Source organism: Halyomorpha halys, unplaced genomic scaffold, assembly GCF_000696795.3.
Source record: "Halyomorpha halys isolate HHAL.00 unplaced genomic scaffold, Hhal_1.1 Scaffold431.1, whole genome shotgun sequence".
In the NCBI taxonomy this organism is placed as follows: domain Eukaryota; kingdom Metazoa; phylum Arthropoda; class Insecta; order Hemiptera; family Pentatomidae; genus Halyomorpha; species Halyomorpha halys.
In genome coordinates this window covers 442,481-465,875 of record NW_027108145.1, presented here as the reverse complement: position 1 = coordinate 465,875, position 23,395 = coordinate 442,481, and the positions used below count along the sequence as shown (strand labels likewise).

Sequence of the window (23,395 nt, the reverse complement as noted above, 5' to 3'; positions counted from 1 at the left end):
AGGAAATCCGCAAGGAGCTCTTATGCATTTACATTTACCATTTAACATGGCTTTAAATAGGGCTGCTCACGATACTATACTTATAACATTTAACATAGTAAAAAAATTTACATTTAACACAATATAATGAATACCCATATTATTTGTACTGTTTAACAGTTCATAAACTGAATGAGAAACTCCCAAAATAAACGTCTCAAAACACATCTTTTTGTTACGGCATCGAACTATGCTCAGTACATTCAACCACTTTGCTCTCCTACTCCAATTTGTACTTAATATCTTAATTACTTTATTAAGTATTTAACTTAATAATAAATGTACTTAATAGATAAATTTAAGGCACAGTAAGCAATAAGTCAGTAAATATTTATTTTTTCGTCCTGGAGGTTCGCAATTGTCGTTTTACAATTTCACATCATCATTTTATTATATATTGTAATAATTTTAAATTTATTAAAAAATAAAATAAAATAATTTTAATCGTTTTATAACTTTTTTCAAATATAAAAAATAACTTGGGTTCAAATTAAGAACTTTAATACTAAATGGATAATAGAATTTTATATAATATAAAAGAGACTCTTAATCTCAGGGCGGATTTCTAGGCAATCAGAAAAACAGACGCTTTTACTATTAACTTAATTAAATTAATATCTATTTTATACATGAATCTATTTTTATGTATAGCAAAACTAACCAAGTTCACAATCTTCTTTTGATGATCCTTGGTATCTTCTTTGTTTCCAATGCTATTGTCCTAGCGTCCAAAATGGCTTCCTTGCTGGACCGAAATTTGATGAGGACTTCCTCATCCTGGAGACATCCTTTCACCTCTGCGTCCACACAACGAATCTGCCTCCAAAACGAAAACCTGCCTCGAGGTTACATGTAAACATCGATTGTCGCACAACAATTTTTTTTTTGCAAATGATTTATTTTCTGAATATAATTCTTTAACACTATTTCTTGACTTCTATTTTTTCTTAAATTTACTGTATTTTCAATCATGATGGGAAGAGTTAAAATAGTTTGTATGATATTTGAATTTGCTCAACATGGCCTTGATTCAACGGAGTTGTTGACTGAAAAATACGTACCGCCATCTTGGTTTTGTTTTGAATCACGAATTTGTTATGGACAATGAAAATTGGTTAGCTTGCTTTTTGGATAAACAAAACAAATTAACAATCTTAAAATGATACATAAAATAAAACATATTAAAAACCCTTTATACATCAAAATATACTATTTACTAAAAAAGAGCATATTACAATATACACAATTTTACTTACATTTACCTATATATGAAATATACGTATAGTAAGAGGAATTATTACTATAATGAACGGAATATATATATTAACGGAAATATACGTTCCGAAGTGAGTCCAATTAAAGACTCGCAAATTGGTTTGTGTGTGGATCAGTCTAGCTCTGAACTGAAAATTTTTACGAAACTGAAATTAGTATTCAAAGCAGTTACATGGACGCGGTGTTACAGCAAAGTTTTCACTAAATGGAATTTTCACTTTAAATATTCGATTTTACAATTCTTTTTTACTATTATCTTAAAAATATTCGAACAATTTTGATCAAACTCGGTACATCAATGTAAAATTAAATAATCTTTAATATCAAATTTGTCTTATCCTTATTTAAGCGCTTAAATGTCGAATTTTGATAATAGCCGTCTATAATGATTTTATTTATTTTTTAATTTTTGGTATGAATGTATTCAATTAGCATTATTACTCGTAGTGGCAGATTGTAATGCTTATCAATAAATAAAGTAATTATCAAGAAAAGCTGTCTATAAATTAACTTTGTCTATTTTAAATGATTAATGATTAACCTCTCATTATCATTAGTTTTAAAAAATGGATAAATATTAAATAAGAAAGAATTAGAAAGTCCCTGGATCAAACAAGGGGGAAAAAAGAGGAATATTGTACAAGATAATGAGGAATCTCGACATGTTGATAAACTGAATTTACTAATTAATATTTTCATGGTTTTTATAATTTTAGTCTACTACACTTAATTTCTTTTATCAGGTATGATACATTAAGGATCAATTTCAAGTCGAAATAGAATGTTAAGTGAAAGTTGTGACAGACATACATATTAATAATTGTATATAAAAATTATCCCAAATAAATTTATAGTTATGTACGATTTTATTAATATTATTAAACCTTATAATCATTACTGCATGCATATATTTAATGTTGACCCACGTCATTTCATAAGATCGCTATCGTCTTTAAACAAGTTCATTATCGAGTATGTATTCTCCCACAACAACGCCGCTGTTTTCTCTATGACGAACGCTTACTAAGCAAAATTCTTGCCAGACTAACGGTAGGCGTCGACTGAATAAATACCATCTTCCGAATTCACCAGCGCAAAGCAGCTAGATTTAACTGTTTAAGTAGACAAAATAAAAGTAAACAAACTGAAATTTTGGGGTTTAACATGTTATTATCAGTTCAAAAGATCCAAGGCACGTCTATTATATACCGTGCAATGTTTACATTAATGTAAGCAAACTTTTCATGTTTATACAAGTGCAATTCATTCCCTCTTTCACGCCGCCTGCTTGGAATGCATAGTAAGCAAGTGACAGGGCAGTAATAGTATGAAAGACTTCGCTGTTTTACTGTCTGAGTTGGGCAAAATTTCTAATGATATCATTGAGGTCTTGGTCATAAGCCGAAATTATTTTTTGAAAAACGTCTGATTGAAAACAGTAGTTTAAAAATTAAAATCAAAAACATAGAGATCAGACTAAACCACGTTCATCAGGTCTTACTCTCTGTTGAAGTTTCATTTTCTTGAAGGCCTTCTAGACTGGTTCAAGAAAAGCCAGAATTTTAGTCTCTCCTTTATATAACATACTCCTTCACTTTATTAAGCATTTGGTTTTATTTTTTCGCGATTTAGCTTGAGCTTTAGTATTCTTTTTAATGCAGCGTTTCATGCTTGCCTGTAAAATATGTTCTCCGTCTTCATTTCATCGTATAATAATGGATTATGTCGTTTTTCTTCATCTCTCATCTGAAGGGCGAGTTCTAGGACCAAAGCTGCTTGATCATTTGTAATACCTAATCTCTCAGTCACATAATATCAATAACAGTTACCCCTGTAACGTTGGTGGGATATGAGCACTTTTGTAACATCTACTGATTATTTTACCCATTTCGTTATGGTTTATATGTTAAAAAAATAAGTTCCAGGTTCAGAAAAAATTGTTAAATATTATTATATTGTAAATCGTCGAAAATTAGAATTGTTCCATTGGAAATAAGATAATCTATAACCCCATAACACTACGAGTCGTCCCCACGGGACCTGCAAGATTAAATTAGTCAAAGAGGTGCTTCTAAAGAACTAATTTTCTCCGAAGCTCATTAACATGTTTTATTTTATTTTAAAACAATTTTGATCCTTTTTCTCAACTTTATTCTTTTTAAACTTCCAACGTTTCGACCACTTAGGTCATTTTCAAGGATTCCTTTACTTTGTTTTCATTTTTTCTTTTTATTATGGGACAAAGGCAATTAGCCGGCATTTAAAGAAAAAATGAAAACAAAGTAAAGGAATCCTTGAAAATGACCTAAGTGGTCGAAACGTTGGAAGTTTAAAAAGAATAAAGTTGAGAAAAAGGATCAAAATTGTTTTTAAATAAACTAAACCACTCTCAAACAAGTATATTAATAAAAAATAAATCTAATGTTTTATTTTCTTATTTCACATCTACTTGCATTGTATGCCTACAGTTTAAAATTTCAATAAATAACAAAGAAATTGGTAAAAAAAAAACCATTCATTCTTATATATCTTCTATTACAGTGAAAATTATGTGACGAAATGTAATTAAATAAAATGGGAACCAATAAAGATGTCTCGACTTAATTAAATGTTGAAAATGACGATGATCACGCTATATCTTCATGATGATGGTCCCATGTAGAGTAAGGATACACACGAGTGTGCACATGGTCCGTCAAGTTTTGGACTGTTTTTGGTATTTTTTTTTGGGGGGGGGGGTGAGGAACAAGATGGCAGCCGTACAAAATCGCGATAATTGGAGGAAGCTGGTGCAGGAGGCCAAGACTCGACAACGAGTTGTAGTGGCAAACAAATAATAATAAATTTTTTTTTAGCTTCATGTTTCTTCTAATTTTATCCTTCCTAAGCTCTCTATAAACCTTTTTAACTTAACTTAAATTCCTTAGTTTTATATTTAGAGTTCATTGTAATCTTCTGAATGAGCTGGATTTTTATTAAGAATGCTGTACTACATGTAGTATGTGTTATAATTAGGAGTTTTCCTAGTAATTATTAAGTTACGTCTTTATGATGCCTGTCTCACATAAACCGTCAAAATGTATGTAGAGCAGGGATAGACTGAAGTAAACGTCATACTATTTATTGTGGCCACCGTATGAAAGAAAAAACTTTTTTTTTTTTTAAATTTACGTTAATATTTTCGTGTGTATGAATTAAGTCTGTTCTGGAGCAAAACATACTAGAAAAAGGAAAAAGCGTATTTGTCACAACGCTTGATGTCAACTTCGATACTGAACTATATATTTTTTTTTTTTTTTTTTTTTTTTTTTTTAAAACTATTACAAATATATACAACTTAAAGCTAGGAATATATACTAAATATAATATATCTTTGTTTGCCTTACGGCATTATAAGATGAGAAACATGGTCCGCTGAAGGCGGTTTATACATATGTGGCTCTATAGCCAGGGGCTAACAAAGAATGGGGAGGGGCCATTCCGGCTGGTTGTGTTGAGGTGTGGGTGACTTCAGGCTGCAGAGCCAGAAGTCCTTCCCTCGGCGAGGACGTCGACCAAGGGGACCGTGCTTTGCCACCTCCCAGGTCTTGGGGGAGGGGTTATATCTCGGAATAGGGGATTGGCACAGGCTTTCAGCCCATCAAAGAATTTGATGTGCCTACGGCCTATGAATTCCGGCACAGAAGGGAGTTTGAGCTCCTCTCTGATAGCACTATTCCTGGCCCTTTGGAGTGAGGTTCCTCTGACTATTCGCCGAAGGAGGGAATTCTGGAAGCTCTGCAGTTGGTTTAACGTGGTCCGGAAGAGGTGCCGCATGAGTGGTGCGCCATGGAGAAGAGTCGGACGGATGACGGCCTTGTAGATCTGCAGCTTGAGGCGGAGTGAGATCTGCTGTGAGGTAAGCAGGTGGTAGAGTCTATACGACTTCTGGCGTGCTTGCTTGAGCCTCTTCCTGGCGTGATGAGAGAAGGTGAGGTGCCTGTCGAGAGTCACGCCGAGGTAGAGGATGCTAGTAGAGAGTCTCCGAACTGAACTATATTGAAGCAGCACCTCCTTATATATGTGCATTTGATTAGCTGATTTGAGCTGTCAGCTGACAGTAACACTCAGGCCTGCACTTATGTATACAGATGTATATTGTTTATTTGTGGTATTTAAATATTATATATGTATAAAAGACTACTGTATTGTAGGAATTAAGTGCGTTAACAGTAGCTGCATTACTGCTTAATACTTAGTATCAGGGACCAAGCTCTCACGGAGAGTGCTAGGGACCAAGTCCTTACAGACAGTACTAGGGACCAAATCCTAACGGTCAGTGTCACACAGTCCAAATAAGTGTTAGAGACCAAGTGCTAATACTCAGTGTCAATCAGTCCAAATAAGTTTTAGGGACCAAATCCTCACGGTCAGTGTCACTCAGTCCAAATAAGTGTTAGGAACCAAGTCCACAGAAACAATTAGTCACAGTGAGTGTAGATGAATACAACTACCAACAACCCTTGGACCCTTCAGTTTTCATGAGAACACAAATGACAAAGGCCAAAGAGTGATTGACTTTGCGAACACCCATGGCCTGGTGGTCAGAAATACCATGTTCCCAGGCAAACATTTACACAAAGCTACCTAGAGATCACCCAACGGAGCGTTTATCAGCCAGATCGACCACATCTTAATCAGCTCTCATCACAGGTCCAATTTAACTGGAGTAAGAATGTATAAAGGAGCGAACGTGGATTCCGATCACTACCTCAGTATTACCCGTGTAGGTGTCCTGATCACCACGAAACGGAACTCGGATATTAAGGAAGCTGTGAAGAAATTCAATGTTAATAAACTGAAGGATCTTGAAGTGTGTGAAAACTATCACAAGCAAATGAAGTAGCAAGCAAGTGAAACCTAGCAACACCTTGAAACTAAGCTGGAGGAGGAACTAAGGGATAAGAATGACACAGTAGATGACCGGTGATCGGGAATTTCAATTGCGATGCAAACTACTGCAGAGGAAATCCTTGGATTGTAGACAAGAAGCAGGAGGTCCCCTTTGTTTGATGATGATTGCATCGAGGCAACAAATAAGAAAAATGAAGCGTATAAGAAGTCTATCCAGCGCCATGGACCAATTGTTCTCATTGTGGCTGATGCTCATCTTCTGGGGTACGATGGCGACTTTATACAATGATTTATACGATATTATACTATGATTGGCTGCCTTATACTATGATTGGCTGCCATATGCTATGATTGGCTGCCTTATGCTATGATGGGCTGCCTTATACTATGATTGGCTGCCTTATACTATGATTGGCTGCCTTATACTATGATCTACTTCCAGAGATGGTGAAATTTCGAACATCGACATATACTATTCAATAAAAGGTGAGATGAGTAAGGCCAAGGGCGAAGAGGGTGGATTTTCGCCGTTTTCCTTTTTTAGCTACTTTTAAAGTTGCTCGATTTAACTAATATTTTAACTTAATTCTCCTCTTCCTGTTGTATATAAATGTTTCAAAAGTGAGATTAGACCGTCGCTACATTTAGTGTGGGGTTGTATTCCCTTCTACTATTTTTGTTTTATGATCTTATTCGAATGATATAAAAATATATTTAATAATTGAAGTAAAAATAAATTTTATTTACATTATATGTGCATTTAATTAAGCTTGATTAAGAGTACATTAATAAGCGATTAAAAAGGTATCTTTATAAACGAAACTATGAAAGCATTATTTGAACCTGACAGGGACCAGAAATAATTATACTCTGCTTACACTACTGTTGTCTCAAGTTCGTTAAAATGAACTCATACAGCTTAATTAAATGTACATATTATCTAAATAAAATTGATTTTTACTTCATCTATTAATTATATTTTTTTATCATTATGCCGGTCGTGGAATTTCTGACATATCAGAGATTTCACGACCGGCTCATTTAAGTGCAAGCACGTCCGCAACTTTACCGGCGCAAGGTCACGAACTAAGTCAAGGATAAAAGCCTCGTACGATTTTAGTTTTTTATATTTTGATATTTTATTATAAAATATATTATATAGCTGCTGTGTATACAATCTATTATATTTTATAGTAATGTTATACAGCGAATTAACAAAAATATCCGTAAAAAAATAAATAAATAATGGAGTTACAAAATTATGACCATGAAAATCGAGTTTTGACCATTCGGCAATGGAAATAAACGTTGCTCGGGACCGGTGTGTTCCGCATTGGTCATTGGAATTCCCTTTTATTTTCCCCCTATAACTAGACTTAATAAATACCTTATAATATGGATATTCATTTATAAAATCTATAAACATTTAGCTGTATTTAAACTACACAAAAATTAGTATCATCTCAAGTTTCACAGGTGGCTTAGGGGGCCCTAGGGCCACCAAAATTCAAAGCATCATGAAATATAAATAAGGATTTTTTTAGATGAATATAATATTTTGTAACGTAACATATACAAGTAACTCCCAAAAAAATATTATTCCAACTCAATATTTTTAATTTTCACTCGGTGGTTCCATGCCACTCTTCCTTGTACAATATCTTATAAATACTGTTAAATCCAAATTCTCTTGCATTAAGCCAATAACAATTTAATTTAACTACTTCTAAGCAAAGAGCAAATTTTTCAATTAGGGTAGTCCCGGAGAGCCAAAAAGCGTAGTAAATCGGCAGTTAGCAATTTAGGACGCAATCTATTATGTTTATGTAGTATTAGTAACCGTACTTGATACAAAAAAGCAGACTTGACCAAGCTCAAAATTTGAAATTTTGACGGCACCTATAGGATATGGTACAATAGTCAGGAAGAAAAAAAGGCAGTTATCTCACTCTAATTTTTGTTTACTTTAAAGAAAACTATGTATAATTACTAGTCAAAATTGATGAGTCTGCCAAGTATAGGTAGGGGGAATAAAAAATGGAGGCTGTTTCAAAACCTTAAAAAAACAATAATTTTTCATTCTCTATATCTTAAAAACTTCCATTATCACTAAGAAAACATTATTTAAAGAAGAGTAAAGTTGCTGAAATATTAGCCCTAATAGAGATATTTATGTCCAATAGTTCTCGAGATATAGCTTTTTAAAATGCAAAATTTCTTTAAAATCTTCTGAAAGATTAGAAGTTAGCTAATTTATTTTGGGAAATCTATATCTCAGGAACTATGAGACGTACAGATGTCTATTAACACTCCAATTAAAGCTAATTCAATGGACTATAAATAAGTTTATGACCTTTACCTTCGTAGGAATAGTACTTTTCATGATATTTGCTAAAATAAATTGATTTATAGTTGTTCAGATAATAAGTTTGATTTATGAAAAATTTCATTTCGAAAACCATTGAACGTACAAATGTTTGCCAGCTCTCAAATTATAGGTAGTTAAATTTACTACAAAATAGTGTATGACATTTACCTTCGTAGGAGTAGTAGTTTTTATGATATTTGACAAAATAAACTCACAAAATGTTAATTTATAGTTGTTGGTATAAAATGTTGGATTTTTTAAAAAATATATATCTGGATTCATAAGACGCACATATGTCTGACAACACTCAAAATAAAGGAAATTTAACTTACTATAAAGTAGTTTATGACACTTATTTTCGTAGGGGTAGTAGTTTTTATGATATTCATATATGAATATAAATTTGGCATATGAAAATTCGTCCGAACAACTATAAATAAATTTATTTTAGCAAATTTAATGTAAACTATTACTCCTACGAAGATAAACATCATAAACTAATTTATAGCTTATTAAACTAGCTTTAATTTGAGTGCTAATAGACACCTGTACGTCGAATGGTTTTTGAGATATAAATTTTTCAAAATAAATTCACTAACTCCTGATCATTCAGTACGTCCCATACATCATTTTTCTGAAACGTTGCTTTTTAAAAAAAGCTATATCTCCACAAATATTTAACTTAAATAACTCTATTAGGACTCATATTTTAGCAAATTTGCTCTTCTTTAAATGACGTTCTCTTAAGTTTTCTTGTGTTGTTCCTACTTTTTGAGATATAGACGTCTGAATGAAAAATTTTTTTTTTCATCGGTTTGAAACAGCCACCATTTTTTATTCCCCCTACCTATACTTGGCAGACTCATGAATTTTGACTAGTAATTATACATAGTTTTTATTAAAGTAATAAAAAATTGGGCTGAGATAACTGCCTTATTTCTCCTCTTGGGCTCTTGTACTAATAGTTCGTTTTCGTTAACCGGGTTAAGGGTGCTATCTCCTTCCGATATATACATATAAATAACTTTTCTTTAAACCTGTATTAAAACTATTATAGGCCTTTATATTGTTATTGGAGTTTGAGACAGTTTGGAACGGAGTTTGAAGTATCATGCCGTTCCAGTGACTCGTTATAGATCCAAGCCTGCGCAGTGGCATCCCTACCGGTCCTCGCTTCAGACATCAGCTGAACTCTAGCATCAACCATAGCCGGCCGGTTTATGTTGCTGTAAGCACATTTTAGTTCGATTATTTTTCTTAGGTTGATTTTGTTTTTATAATTTTGCTCTTGAATCCGTAACGCACCAAGTAGAACCAAACCACTGCTTTTAGTTGAACCTCCTATGTTGACACTAGCAATCTTTTTGAATACGTTCACATAATACTTATTGTGCACAAAATTTTCATTTGCTAATCAAAACATCAAGCACTGCACCAGTAGCAGAGCACTGTGCCATGGAATCTGGAGAGTTGACAAAGTCAGGTAATACATTATGAATAATCTTTACAGCTATTCTGTCAAATAAAAGTATCAATTAATCAAAATGAGGTCATTAATCTCTTTTTAATTATAAAACAAGACTACAGAAATCATTTTAACTTTTCTGATCACATTTAACATGATTATCCATGTAAACTTTACGTGAAATTAAAACTCACGTGTTTTTCAGTCGCACATGTTGAATGTTAAATGTTCAGTTGTTTTTTGATAAATATCTTAAATTATGTTATTGATAGTTAATGAAAAAATCCATTATTTCCGTTTAAAAAAATAAATAAATAAAAAAACTTCCTTGTAGTTTTAAAAAAATTTGAAGTTGATGAATTGTTGAGATTTCAACCGCAAACCGCGGTTTTCTTCCTACTCCTAACTCAAGCTTTACGGGACCGATCATTTGAGAGATTTCAAATTTCGGAATACTAAAAAAAAAATTAATCATTTAATTCTAGGAATTTATGCATACAATTATTTTTTTCTAAGCTTCTTTTTTTTTTTTTTTTTTTTTTAATTTGCATGTAGTGTACCTATCTCTACAAAACCGTTTAATTGTCGAAGGAGCTGATTTCATAAGCAGTCCTCAGATGTTTGCTTCTTTCTTAAAAATCATTCATATAAGAGTGAAAGAAAAGATTTCAATCTTCTTATGTCGATCACGTCTCGACAATGTAAACTAAAGCGGGCTGTATGGGCTTAGTGTATATTTTAATTTCGTATTCAACGAAGTCCCTTATGCTTGTCGCGGAAAAAACGTGAAGAGACGACATTTATACGTTGAAGTGACAGTTTAAGAACGTTTTTCAAAGGCAGTGTATAAAAGTTTCAATATTTACAGGCAGTCTCTGTTTATTTTAAGCCTTTACAATAACAATTGAATTTAGGCACAGTTTTTTTTATTTTGAACATTACCTATTTTTTTAACAATCATGATTACACATTAGGCCAAAGCGAAGCTGATAATGTAATAAAAAATAAAAATGAAATTATAAAACGTCATAAAAAAAATAAAATGAATTGGAAAATATAAAAATGAACAACAATAATTAACAGAATATATAAAATAAAACCATATGTCATATCATGAAACATAAGATGACTAACACTTCTCATAATAAATTTTTTAAAAAATGATAAAAATCAAATACAATTAAACTAAAACTAATAGATGAAAAGGTACAATTTCTGCTAATATACATACATACAGGTATAAACGAAAATCTGAAACATTACTATTGTTATTGTTTCTGTTATAATATAAAAAAAATTATTTATTAATAATTAATTTAACAGTTTATTGTTCAATTCAGACTTAATTTGGAAAAATTTATTTTCAAAGAAATGCTTATTTTCGTTTAGTCGTCAATGGGGAAACGCACGTAAATCTAGTGTTAAAGGCGTGATATACTGGCTAAAATTCACCTAATGATATTTATTTATTTGTTTTATTTAATAAATAAATGTAATAAAATTATTTAGATTCGTTAGTAAATCAACAATGATTAGAATGTTTTACTTGTTGCTATTAAAATGAAATGCTTATTTCACAAGCAAATGTGTCGATTAAGTCAATATCGTATCTATATTTAATACAAAATATTGATCAGTTGGCAAAAACTGGTTTTCATGTTCTCCACGTTCAAATATTCTTCATTAATGTCGATAATAATCAATGGAAAATATCAACCTTTATCCAATTAGGTTAACAAGTTATCAATACTCTATCACGTTTGTGAATTATATATCGTGGTAGTTCTTGTCACTTGTATGATTAATTTAAACGCTAATCTCTTTTAGAAAACTTTGTTCATCCATCGAAAATGATAATAATTGATTTTATTAACGGAAATATTAAAAAAAAAAAAAAAAAAGAAGAGAAAATTCTATTATCTGAAAATTTTTTTTATTACTTCTCAGTTGCATGAAATAAAAAATGTCATTATTTTTATTTTATTTGGTATTTTTTTATAATTATTAATATATTTATTTATTCTATTTTAATTTTTGTAAGCATGTGTTAGAGTGTTTTTTAAAAATATTAATAGATTGTAAATGTGGACGACCATGTTGGGTTTTGTGTACATATATATTTTCTTAATATATTTGGAATTTTTATATACTTTTTATTCTTTTGACTTAAATTTACTTTTCTGTTCGATAGAAAAAAGAGATAAAATTTTTAGGATTAAAAAAAAGAAAAATTTAAACATATTAAAATAACGATAAAAAGCTAGAAAAAAAAAATTAAAATGTAAAATTTTTATAATGTGACAACTTAACAAAAAAATATGCTGTGATTATTTATATTAATAATATTTTCAAAAAATTGTGCTTTACTAGTCATAAGTATGCTGTGAATAAGGCAACCCAATAAAGTTGGGCAGCACATTTTTAAGTGTTTTTCTCTCCCTTCTCTTTATTTATTCCTTATATTATATACAAATACACAATACTGTGTTGTATTGTTATAATTGTTATTGTTCATATCCAAAAATTACTTATTCCAAGGCTAATAATTAAAAATTGTTTTTATACTTCTTTACTGTCAACATTCTCCTAAATATTTTATATACCTATACTTTCATATAAAAATTTAATAAAGCAGCCTCATATTACACACAGCATATATAAATATTATATTCTTTAACCATGGTTCACAATTAAAGTGCCTTTTATAAAGTAAAATAAAGTGTTTTATTTAAATTTTAATAAAGGAACAGCAGATTATTTACCGCCAATGAAAGAGTTTTGCACAGGCTTCGACTTAATCAACACTTTAGCTGTCTACTTATTTTGCCTGCGCACAATGGACTGGGTATAGTATAGAAAACCTTTGTACCTAGTGGGTACAGTAAGCCATTGTACTCTGTTATAATTAGAGTACTGCTATAGTACCGTAGAACACCTGCTATCATTTTTTTGAACGAAACTTTACAAATTGTAAATTAACTGACCTTGATTTATTCATTAACTAATAATGAATCATTCAGTATTAAGTAGTAATTGTGTAAACAGCAGTAAGACATCGTGAAAAAAAAATTCTCACTTAATTACAGCTTTTAAATATCTAGCCATTCATTCATTGAGAAACCTTCATTCAGGAAAAATTGACCAAATAAACACGAAACTTTGGTTATAACTTAGTTCTGATTGTTGCAACCGAGATGTGCAGATTCCGCCTAATTTTCGGGTAAATAAACCCCCCAGGAAGGTGGAAATAGATGATGAAATATTCGCCAAAAAATTTGTACAAACTTGAGTAACACGTAAACTTCGTGAAAACTGTGAAGAGGAGTTAAGTAGGTAATAATAGGAAACAACTCACTTAATACTTAAGTATTATGGTGCTCTAATAAGTGAGAATAATGAAATGGTGGAGAAACTCAATGTAAGAATGATTGCCGGGAATAGATGCTGCTTTGCCATGAGAAAAATTCTGAACAGCCCTGCCTCACAGGATGGTAAAGTCCTCACCTATGGTTCTAAGACTTGAGAAATTATGTTTAACTATAATTATAATTAAGCAGTGTAAGTGAAATTACACTAAACAATATAAAAAAAAAAAACATTAATTTTTATTTCATGCTCAACAATATTTAATTAATAAATTAACTTAAAACAATAAGTAAATAAAAATTATTTTATAAAAATAGTAAAACAATTTTTTATTTATTCTAAAGAGCATTTTATTTGTTTTACATTTATGTGTTGTTGTTATATAAAATATCTTATTTTTACAAATAATAAGTGTATTTTTTAGTAATTTGTAATTACTTTAAATCCCCCGAAACTGCAAATATTTTACGGGTTTTGATGAAACGACGTGTATATTAATCCCATTTGTATATTAATACAAATTGTGGAATAAAAGAAAAATTTGGGGTAAAATATGTACAATTTAAATTATTATTTTCGTCTAAAAATAAAATATTTAATTTTAAATAATTATTATAATTTTATCATTATTTTTTTAAATTTATTATAAGAACTTAGTCACCTTATGTTTTATGATTTGACATATGGTTTTATTTTATTTGTTCTAATCTTATTTTATATATTCTGTTAATTATTTTTGTTCACTTTTATCTTTTCAAATTCATAATTTTATTATATTGTATGTCGTTTTATAATTTAATTTTTATTTTGTACTTTACTCTAAGGCTTGAAGCCTAATTTAGACGCCTGTATATTATTCTAAAGAGATTAATCCCAGAATAAATAAAGAATATTATTAGTATTATTATTAATTTAGGAATCTAGTAAATTATCACACAGGAACCTACGGTTTTATAATGTAGCGTAACTTCGGAAACGTTTTGTTTTAGATGCTATACGGTAGCAAAGTGATAGCCAATCTTTTTCATACATCGATATTTTAGACGCGCCATCATTGATATTCATAAAGGAGTGTGATCGGGATATTGTAATAATTTACAAGAGGGTAATCAGGCCTGACGGACTAGGAGGTAGGAGTACAATTTTAGTCGCTGGGATGAGCCAGCTGACTAAGATTGTTGTACAGAAGGAATGCAAGGGTGAAGCTCTGGACTCAGGTAGGCGTTTAAGCAGGTGAAAAAGTATTTTGGTGCTCTAATAACCGAAAATAACGAAATGGTGGAGGAACTAAAAGTAAGGATGACTGCCGGGAGTAGATGCTGCTTTGCCATGAGGAAAATTCTGAAGTAAAGAGCCCTGACTCACACAATGGTCATGAGGTCTGTCATCTCCTAAGACCTAAGTCAGAAAACAAGTCGAGGGGATGGACGCCTATTGCGCGGGGTCTATGGCACAGTGTGTGAAAGAAGAGTTGCGCCGGATGTACGCGGTAGCGGATTTGGTCTCAATTGTAAGAGGGGCCAGACTAAGCACGTCTGCTCAAGGAATCAGTCTCCAAACGCCTACTCGAATACCGACCGTATGAAAGACGTGGTGAAAGAAGGACACGCTTGAGGTGTCTAAACGAACCTACTTCAAACAAGTTATCAAACAAATTGTGGTGAAACATTTTACTTAAAGGGGTTATTATGCTCAAAATAACTCATAAAGATCTTCTTTAGAGGACAATTCTCCAAACATTTTCCGAAGGACAAAATTGATGGAAGTCCGGTCAAACTAATAGGAAAAATAATGATTTCATTGGTAGTGTCAAATTGATAGTACTTAAATTGTGATAATTCAAAATTAGAAGCAACCTGATGTTTCTAGACATAGTATAAATTGAAAGTTGTGTTTTCCGTATGGCGTTGGTAAAGTTTGAAGCCGTGAAAAGTATTTCTAAATAATACTACCAAGTCACAATCTGTGTTGACCCTTTCTGTTATTGTCTTTGAAGATCACGCGAATTTTTTTTTGTAAATGTATTTAATTTTTTTTTTTTGTAAATGTATATTTCATGGGTTAGAATGTTTTTTATATTAATATATTGTAAATGGGGACGACCATGTTGGGTTTTATGTATATATTTGGGACTTATATTTTTTTTACTATATTTGAAATGTTCAAATATTATTTTATACTTAAAATTAAATTTATATGTATGAATGATGGAAAAAAAGAGAGAACATTTTGTAGAATTGAAACAATAGAAAAAAAAAATTTTAAGAACGATATAAAGCTAGAAAAAAATGTGTGAGGAAAGAAATAATAAATAATAAAACGGAAAAAAAAATGAAGCATCTAAAATTCTTGTATACAATCCAGACATGTTTATAATGCGACAATTAAAAAAAAATATGCCGTGACTATTTTTATTTATAGAATTATAAAAAGGATTTTGCTTCACTAGTTGTACGTATGCTGTGTATGAGGCAACCCAATGAAGTTGGGCAGCACATTTTTTTTTTATTAAGTGTTTTTCTCTCCTTTTTAAAATATTATTGAACTGCTGAATTCAGTTTCATTGAGTGGCATGAATTTTTTATAGTGAGTTTGTGAAAGGAATAATAATTGTGGAATTTTTTGTATTTAATACTTTTTTTTTTCTAAATGCTGATTTTGATTATAACAACGAACTGAGTTCATCAGCTTTGTGTTTTATTTGTGAAAAGGCTTTGATGCAAGAATAACGTTGTAGTAGTAGTAACTTCGTCGTTTACCACAGCTGCAGAAATTCAGATAGTAAACTGCTGAAGAAGACATGCAAAACGAAAAAGGGAGATACGAATATTTATTCGAAATAATTAATTTGGCAAGAAACTTTTTTTTTTTCCTGTGCTGACGTCCCTGATAATTCTTAGGTAAAAATAGGCAGTCACGGGCAGAGCGTCAAGTACCAAATGGTTTATCCCGTGGCAGTCATGGGCAGAGCATCAAATACCATTCAGCTTATCTCGTGCCACGCACGGGTAGGATAAGACCGACCAGAATCTAAGATATTACTCAACAACAAGAAGCAGAAGAAAAAATACTAATATATGAAATTTATACACCTTCTTGACCAAGCCATATGGAATGCATAAATAGCGCATTAAAAGGAAGGAAGAACTATGACCCATTTACAGTTTCAACTTTAATTGATAGATAAACTAATAGCAAAATACCACAAGTTAGACCTTTCTATATTTCCACACCGCTTCGACTGACAGAAGGACATTTTATTGATATTCCACCAACTGCCAATAAGTCCAAACCATGTAGACTTTGTATAGAGTGCTGTTCGAAACAAAAAAGTGGAAGGAAACAAGATACTTCTACTCGGATTGTGACGTCGGCTTATGTATCCGTGCTTATTACTAACAACGTACATATTAATTACTATTTTTTTTTTTTTTTTTTATCACCTGCCATATATTATTATTATGCCATATAGTATTACCGACCATGGAAAATAATATATATTTTTTGGACCAGAATTCATAAGTTTACATACTGTGAAAGGATTAATGCAGAACTTAACGGCTGCCAGGCAGACGAGTCGCTGAAGTCGCCTTTCGAAAGGTGAAAAGGTTTTAAATCTTAAGACATTAAAATTTTATCTTTTCAACTAGCAAGACGTTCTGATTCTATTGCTATTTATATGCGTACTTATTTTTGCTCCATTAACTTCAATTTCTCGTAAAATAAATGAAATGACATCTCTGCATCTTAAAAAGGAAAATTAAACAGCTCATTATATAATATAGGTTCTTGTATAACAATGTATGTTACCTTTAATATCGTTTAACCTAAGTATATTTCATTGTTTCCAACTAAAATAATTGTTTACTTTTTGACTATATCGTCATTGGAATGATCTCATGGTTAAGACACAAAAAAGATGATAAAAAAAAAAGTATCATTCGATTTACTTTCACAAGTAAAACCAAAATAATTGCACATCTAGCCCCTTCTTTCTACCCTCCAAATGTAATTAATCCTGTCCCCTCCCTCCTCCAAATTCCGGGAAAAAAAATTGTAGCTTTCTTGAATGTAAAAATATTGTTGCTTAGCTTTTATATATTTTTCATTTACTAATTGCTTCGGGAAATACAGGACATCATAATTTGGTATTGACATTTTTTAATCAAAAATTGGGGTGAAATAATTGCCTTTTTTTCTCCTTTTGGGCTCTAGTACTAATAGTTCACTAGTGGCTAGAACCTACTCCATTCTCAATTTGCTGCCCTAGCAGATTTTATAATATGCCAGTAAGGCAATTCTCAACCAACCTATTTGTCATTGTTATTGATTTAATAAAAATAAAGTAGCTTGTTTTCCGGAAGTTACTAACTTTTGTATTTAGGTTGCTACCTAAATGGATGTAGTAGTGTGATAGATGCGGTTTACATAATGGCATGTTTACAAGTAGGTATTTATCTTTCACTAAAGAATATCCTTAGCTTTTTCTATCTTGATATTTATGATAATGATCCGAAACATACAGCTAACAAAACTAAAGAGTGGGTAATATTTGACATTCGTTAGCAACTTCATATCCCTCCACAGTGTTCTGACTTAAACATAGTAGAAAGTTTGTGAGATATTTTAGATAAAAATGTTCCGAAACGCCATATAATCGGAAGACACCACCCCAAGGATCTTATAAAGCAAGAATGGGAACAAATTAATACGGATTTAATTAAAAACCTCGTACATTGAATGCCGAGACGTTTAAAAGCGGTAATAGATGCCAACGAACTTCATACAAAATATTAAATATAAATAAAACGCAAGGTGTGCAAAATACTTTTTTTTTAATGAAAGAAGTTTTTCATTTGAATTTTATTTTTAGTTATTAAGTTATAAATATACTTTTTATTTTTTAAGGAAAAGAGTTTTATTTATTGCATTAATTCATATTTTAATTTTTAAAAACGTAGTGTGCAAAAACTTTCTTCGGTCACTGTATCTTTTTAATTATAAGAATTTTATGGGATATATTTTTGTATTTTTACAGCTCAAACATGTATGTACACTTTTCTTTTAATATGCTTCATTCGCAATATTCACGTGTTTTCTGGCTGGCTCCATATTTCTTTACTTTTTTTTTAAGACATTTGTTTTTTTTTTAGTATTTGCTTGTACTTTCACGTGTTTTTATCAATCACTGTAAAAATACTTTATTTTCTCTCTCTTTTTACTCTCAATTCCATATCTTGTTTACAAATATAATGAAGTGTATTATATTCCCTTAGAGTCATTTTTAGTGGACCCCCAAAAAGTGAAACGAACTGCTAATGAAAAAATATAAAAACAAGGAAGTTATATATCAGAACATGCTAGGTGTTGTACTTAGTAGTTCAGTGGAATACTCTGATTCCTGGCGGCCATTCGAGCTTGCAAACGCTCCGAAATTCAGGAAACACCAGCCAATAAAGACTAACCTCAGGTACACAGGTGGTATACATTTTTCCTACATATGCTATGATTCTGTTATTGTCACTGTATAAAATATGTTTATGTCACATGTAGTTATATAAAATATGTTTATATTTCAAAAATAAAATATTTTCTAAATGCGCACTGTCTAGGACTTATTAATGCATTTAATTTAAGTTATTCCACTTTCTAGTCCTGTGGATACACTCAATCATGTTTTTTTTCCATAATCCAGAGTTGGGCAAAAGGTATTCGATTGACGAGAGACGAATACATTCTTATTCGAATAAAAATACGACTAAGCAATCCGAATACTTTTGTATTCGAATATTTGAAATATTATTATACACGCGCCTGTCTGCCAACCCACAGATGGCGAGTTCGAGCCCGGCCCTACCCGGGATTTTTTTCAAGTAAAAATTATATAATACTCACTCACAATCTCCCCCCGGGCATTTGTGAGGCCCGTTAGCCAATGGGTGGCACTCACAAAAAATAGGCGTGAGAGTGACGGACCCACCCTATGAAAACCACGTCAGGAAACGCGCGATGTATTTCTTAAGTACATCGCGCGAGGCCTTGGACATCCACGGTGTGTCGCGCCAATGAAAAAAAAATTTCAATCGAATAAAAAATTAGTCGAACACAAAATTAACCGAATACAATATTATTCCAATAAAAATTAGATTTTTTTTTTAATTTTGCTTATTTTTTACCATTTTCGATTTCTAATATATGTGGACCACATAACACATTTTCAGACAAGTAGAAAACGAAAATGCTATCGATTTTAAGATCGCGCAAAGATTTATTTTAAGTTTTCTGATAGTCTCATGTGTCATGGGCGCATGTGGAGTTCACTGTTCACATCGCTCTGCAATTGTTACCGAGTCAAATGGGATATAGCTCAAATCCAGCTTTCAGACTTCACATAGCGTGAGTTTGTAAATAGATGAACATTTTGAGATACTCATATAGTGGAGGGGCGTGATTTTCTATTGGAAATTATCAAATAATAATTGACATTCAACTACTGGTGATAGCTCTAGTGATAGGTAATTCCCCTAGGGGTCTTATCTTAAGACTATATTTCACGACCAAGGTTCTGTGTAGCTCAATACGATCACTGTTGGGTCCCGAGTTCGAATCCAGAGACAATATTTTTTTTTTTATTATTATTGTATACATCAGGGAATTTTAATTTAATTATTTGAGGAATGTTTTCTTGAACAATTTTATGTAATTTTGTACATAGTTTATTTTCTTTCTAAAATAATTTGTTTATGTTCCTATTTTTTTTTCTTTCATAATTTCAAATACTCATCCTCAAATATGAACTCGGACAGAAATATGTCTTGTGAGGACTCCGAGGAAGATGCCGCGATGTATGAAATAAGACAGATTCACAATATTTAAAGAGACGTAACCTTCCAAAGCGACACAGAAAGGACCTGTCCCCGAGTCGGCGGGCAATTCACCTAACAAAAAAAATAATAAACCAGCTAAATCTAAAAAGTGAACTGAACACCCTGAATCTAACAACCAGGCCACTGCAGCCACGAGACCTGAAATAATTACACCTTCAACCTCGACCAGCAATAATTCTAATAGTATAAAAAATCCACCTAACAACACTCCAGAGCCTCAAGGATTTTCTGAGCCTGAACCACCTCCAATTTTTGTAAGTAAAATTGAAAATTTTATTTCGTTTGGTCAAGAAATTGCCAACTAGATCGGACAGCCAAACTTTACTTATTTTTCACGTGTTAAAGACTTCAAGATTAACACATCCACTAAGGAACATTATAAAAATCTCGTCAATAATTTGACCCAAAGAAACTTCGATTTTCACTGCTACCAATTAAAACAAGACAAGGCATACAGAGTGGTTTTAAGGGGTCTTCACTAAACTACTCCCACAGACGCTATCAAATCAGGCCTAGAAGAAATTGGCCACAATGTAAGAAACATATCGTGCGTTCTTCGCCCCACAGAAAAATACCCACTGCCTTTATTCTTTGTAGACTTAGAGCCAGCCCGAAATAACCCTGAAATATTTCAGGTTACAAGGCTAGTTTACTCAACAGTTAAATTTAAGGAGCCCAGACAAAAACCTATTATCGTCCAATGCACCAGGTGTCAAAACTTAGGGCATACAAAGGCCTATTGCCATCACCAGGCAAGGTGCGTTAAATGTGCTGGCCCTCACGCTACAGAAACCTGCCTGAAACCTCGGGATGAACCGGCAAAATGCGCTCTCTGTCAGAAAGATCATCCAGCAAGCTACAGAGGTTGTGAAATCTAGAAAAATTTGCAGAAGGTGAGGTCACACTTCATAGCATCAAAAAGCTCAGAACAAACTCGTTCCCTGCCGCCTGAAACTCAAAATTTGGAAATCTTTCCAAACTTGAAACCACCAGCTCATGTCACCGAATCACAGCTGTTTGCTTCGAAAACCCACGATCGATCTAAAGACTCAACCCGGACTTCCTCCGAAATCACAATCCAGAAAAGCCAGCCTCGACGTCAGGCGCCTCAGACTTCTCAACCTAAGCCCCTGACCTCTCATTCTCAACCTCAACGTCCACGTCATCAAAATGCTCCCTATCATCTACCCTTACGGGTAAAATTGCCGCCACCTCATCCACTCCCAGTTCCATCTCGCCCAGCTGCTTCAACCAACTCCTCGTCCCAACCATTGAAATCCGGAACAGCTCCTCTTACCTCAGCTCCGCATATATCAAGACTAGCCCAGCCCTCACTCAGTACATCTTGTCACACAAACTATCCATCCCAAGCTCCTGATCCATACCCTCATCACCAAAATCCAATGGATATAACTTCTATCCTCACATCCTTCCTGAAAGATCTTCAAGATACCATCAAACCTCTCATTAACCTTCTCACCAGAATCCTATCTGAAATCCCGCTTAATTTCCCACGATGAGCAAAAACCCCTAGCTGTCCTGTTATGGAATGCTAATGGCCTACTTAATCACCGTGATGAACTTGACTTAATCCTACATGATAAACACATTGACATAGCCCTACTGACAGAAACTCACTACACACAAAGAACACACTTTTACATACGTGACTACATCACTTATAGATCAAACCATCCAGACAACACTTCCCATGCTGGTTCTTGTATCCTTATCCACAAATCCTTATCCCATTCCCTTATTTCTTCCAATCCAACTGATGCAATTCAATCAACCTCGGTTACCATTTCAACTCGCACTTTCCATGTTACCTTTTCAGCTTTATACTGTCCTCCTGGTAATAACCTTTCTTATAACCTCCTTGATTCCTTATTACGAACCCTCGGACCGCGCTTCATTGCTGGAGGAGACTATAATGCTAAGCACCAACGATGGGGATGCCGCACATCCAACTCTCGTGGTAACATCCTATCCCGTGTTTCCACCTCCTATACCTACCTATACATACCTATTCCATTCTCTCTCCCAAAAATCCGACTTATTGGCCTACATCCCTCAAAAAGCGCCCTGATATCCTTGATATATTTATCACCCCTCAGATTTCTCCCTCTCAAACCACTGTTGAATCCCTGGACGACCTATCATCAGATCATAGTCCAGTTCTGCTTTTTTTTACATTCATGCTTTGTACCAAAGCTCTCCGCACCTTCATTGATAACAGGAAGAGTTGACTGGGACAAATTTAAATGTGAACTGGAAACTAAACTGGACTTAAACATTCGACTGAAGACAAAACTAGACATTGATGAAGCTATTGAAAAACTCACATCATCAATAAGAACAAGCATAATTGACAACACATCGGCTAATAGGCTAATTAATAACAATAAACAAAATAACCTGCCACGGCATCTTCGTATCTTATTAAGGGAAAAACGACAAGCAAGATCGAAGTGGCATAGGACAAGATATCCAACTGACAAAACGTATTACACCAAATTAACTAACAAACTAAAAGTAGAAATCAGAAAATACAAAATTCAAAATTTAATTAACTTTACTGTAAATCTTATAACTACTGACAAATCATTATGGAGGACCACTAAAAAACTGCTGAATTTCAAAGATTTTAACCACCCACTTCTCACCGAATCCCAAACCTGGACCAGAACTGACGCAGAAAAATCACAAACATTCGGACAATACATCTCTAAAACCTTTATTCCACACCCTGATATCCCAATTCATCTAGAATGTATTGAAGCAGAACTAAATATTCCGCTCCAAATGACCCTCCCACCTAAAGCATTTCATCCTTCTGAAATATCTAGTATCATTCAAAGATTATCTACCCGCAAAGCTCCTGGATACGACCTAATAACTTCCCACATTCTAAAACTTCTCCCTCGAAAAGCCATCCTATTCCTCACTTACATATACAACGCCGTACTCCGTTCCACATATTTTCCTGACCCCTGGAAATTATCTATAGTTAAAATGATCCCCAAAAGCCTCCAGAATACCCATCATCCTATCGCCCTATCTCTCTATTACCGATCATGGGCAAAATCCTTGAAAAACTCA

The 23,395-nt window shown here is 32.7% G+C and overlaps 1 protein-coding gene across 6 annotated transcripts in view; it reads left to right on the top strand.

Annotated features, from left to right (window-relative positions):
• Window positions 1-23,395, top strand: part of HisT (Histamine transporter) — an 81,966-nt gene that overhangs the window by 28,823 nt on the left and 29,748 nt on the right. The window contains exons 1-2 of one of the 6 annotated variants that reach the window (XM_067046542.1): window positions 9,770-9,803; window positions 18,683-18,884. The exons of 1 other annotated variant lie outside the window; for it this stretch is intronic. In XM_067046542.1, the coding sequence (XP_066902643.1) occupies window positions 18,725-18,884 (160 nt within the window). In that variant the 5' untranslated portion in view covers window positions 9,770-9,803; window positions 18,683-18,724. Of the gene's footprint in view, window positions 1-9,733; window positions 10,059-18,682; window positions 18,885-23,395 lie in introns of those variants that run through there. 4 more of the 6 variants (XM_014423552.3, XM_014423550.3, XM_067046544.1 and 1 more) reach the window with 4 other exon arrangements.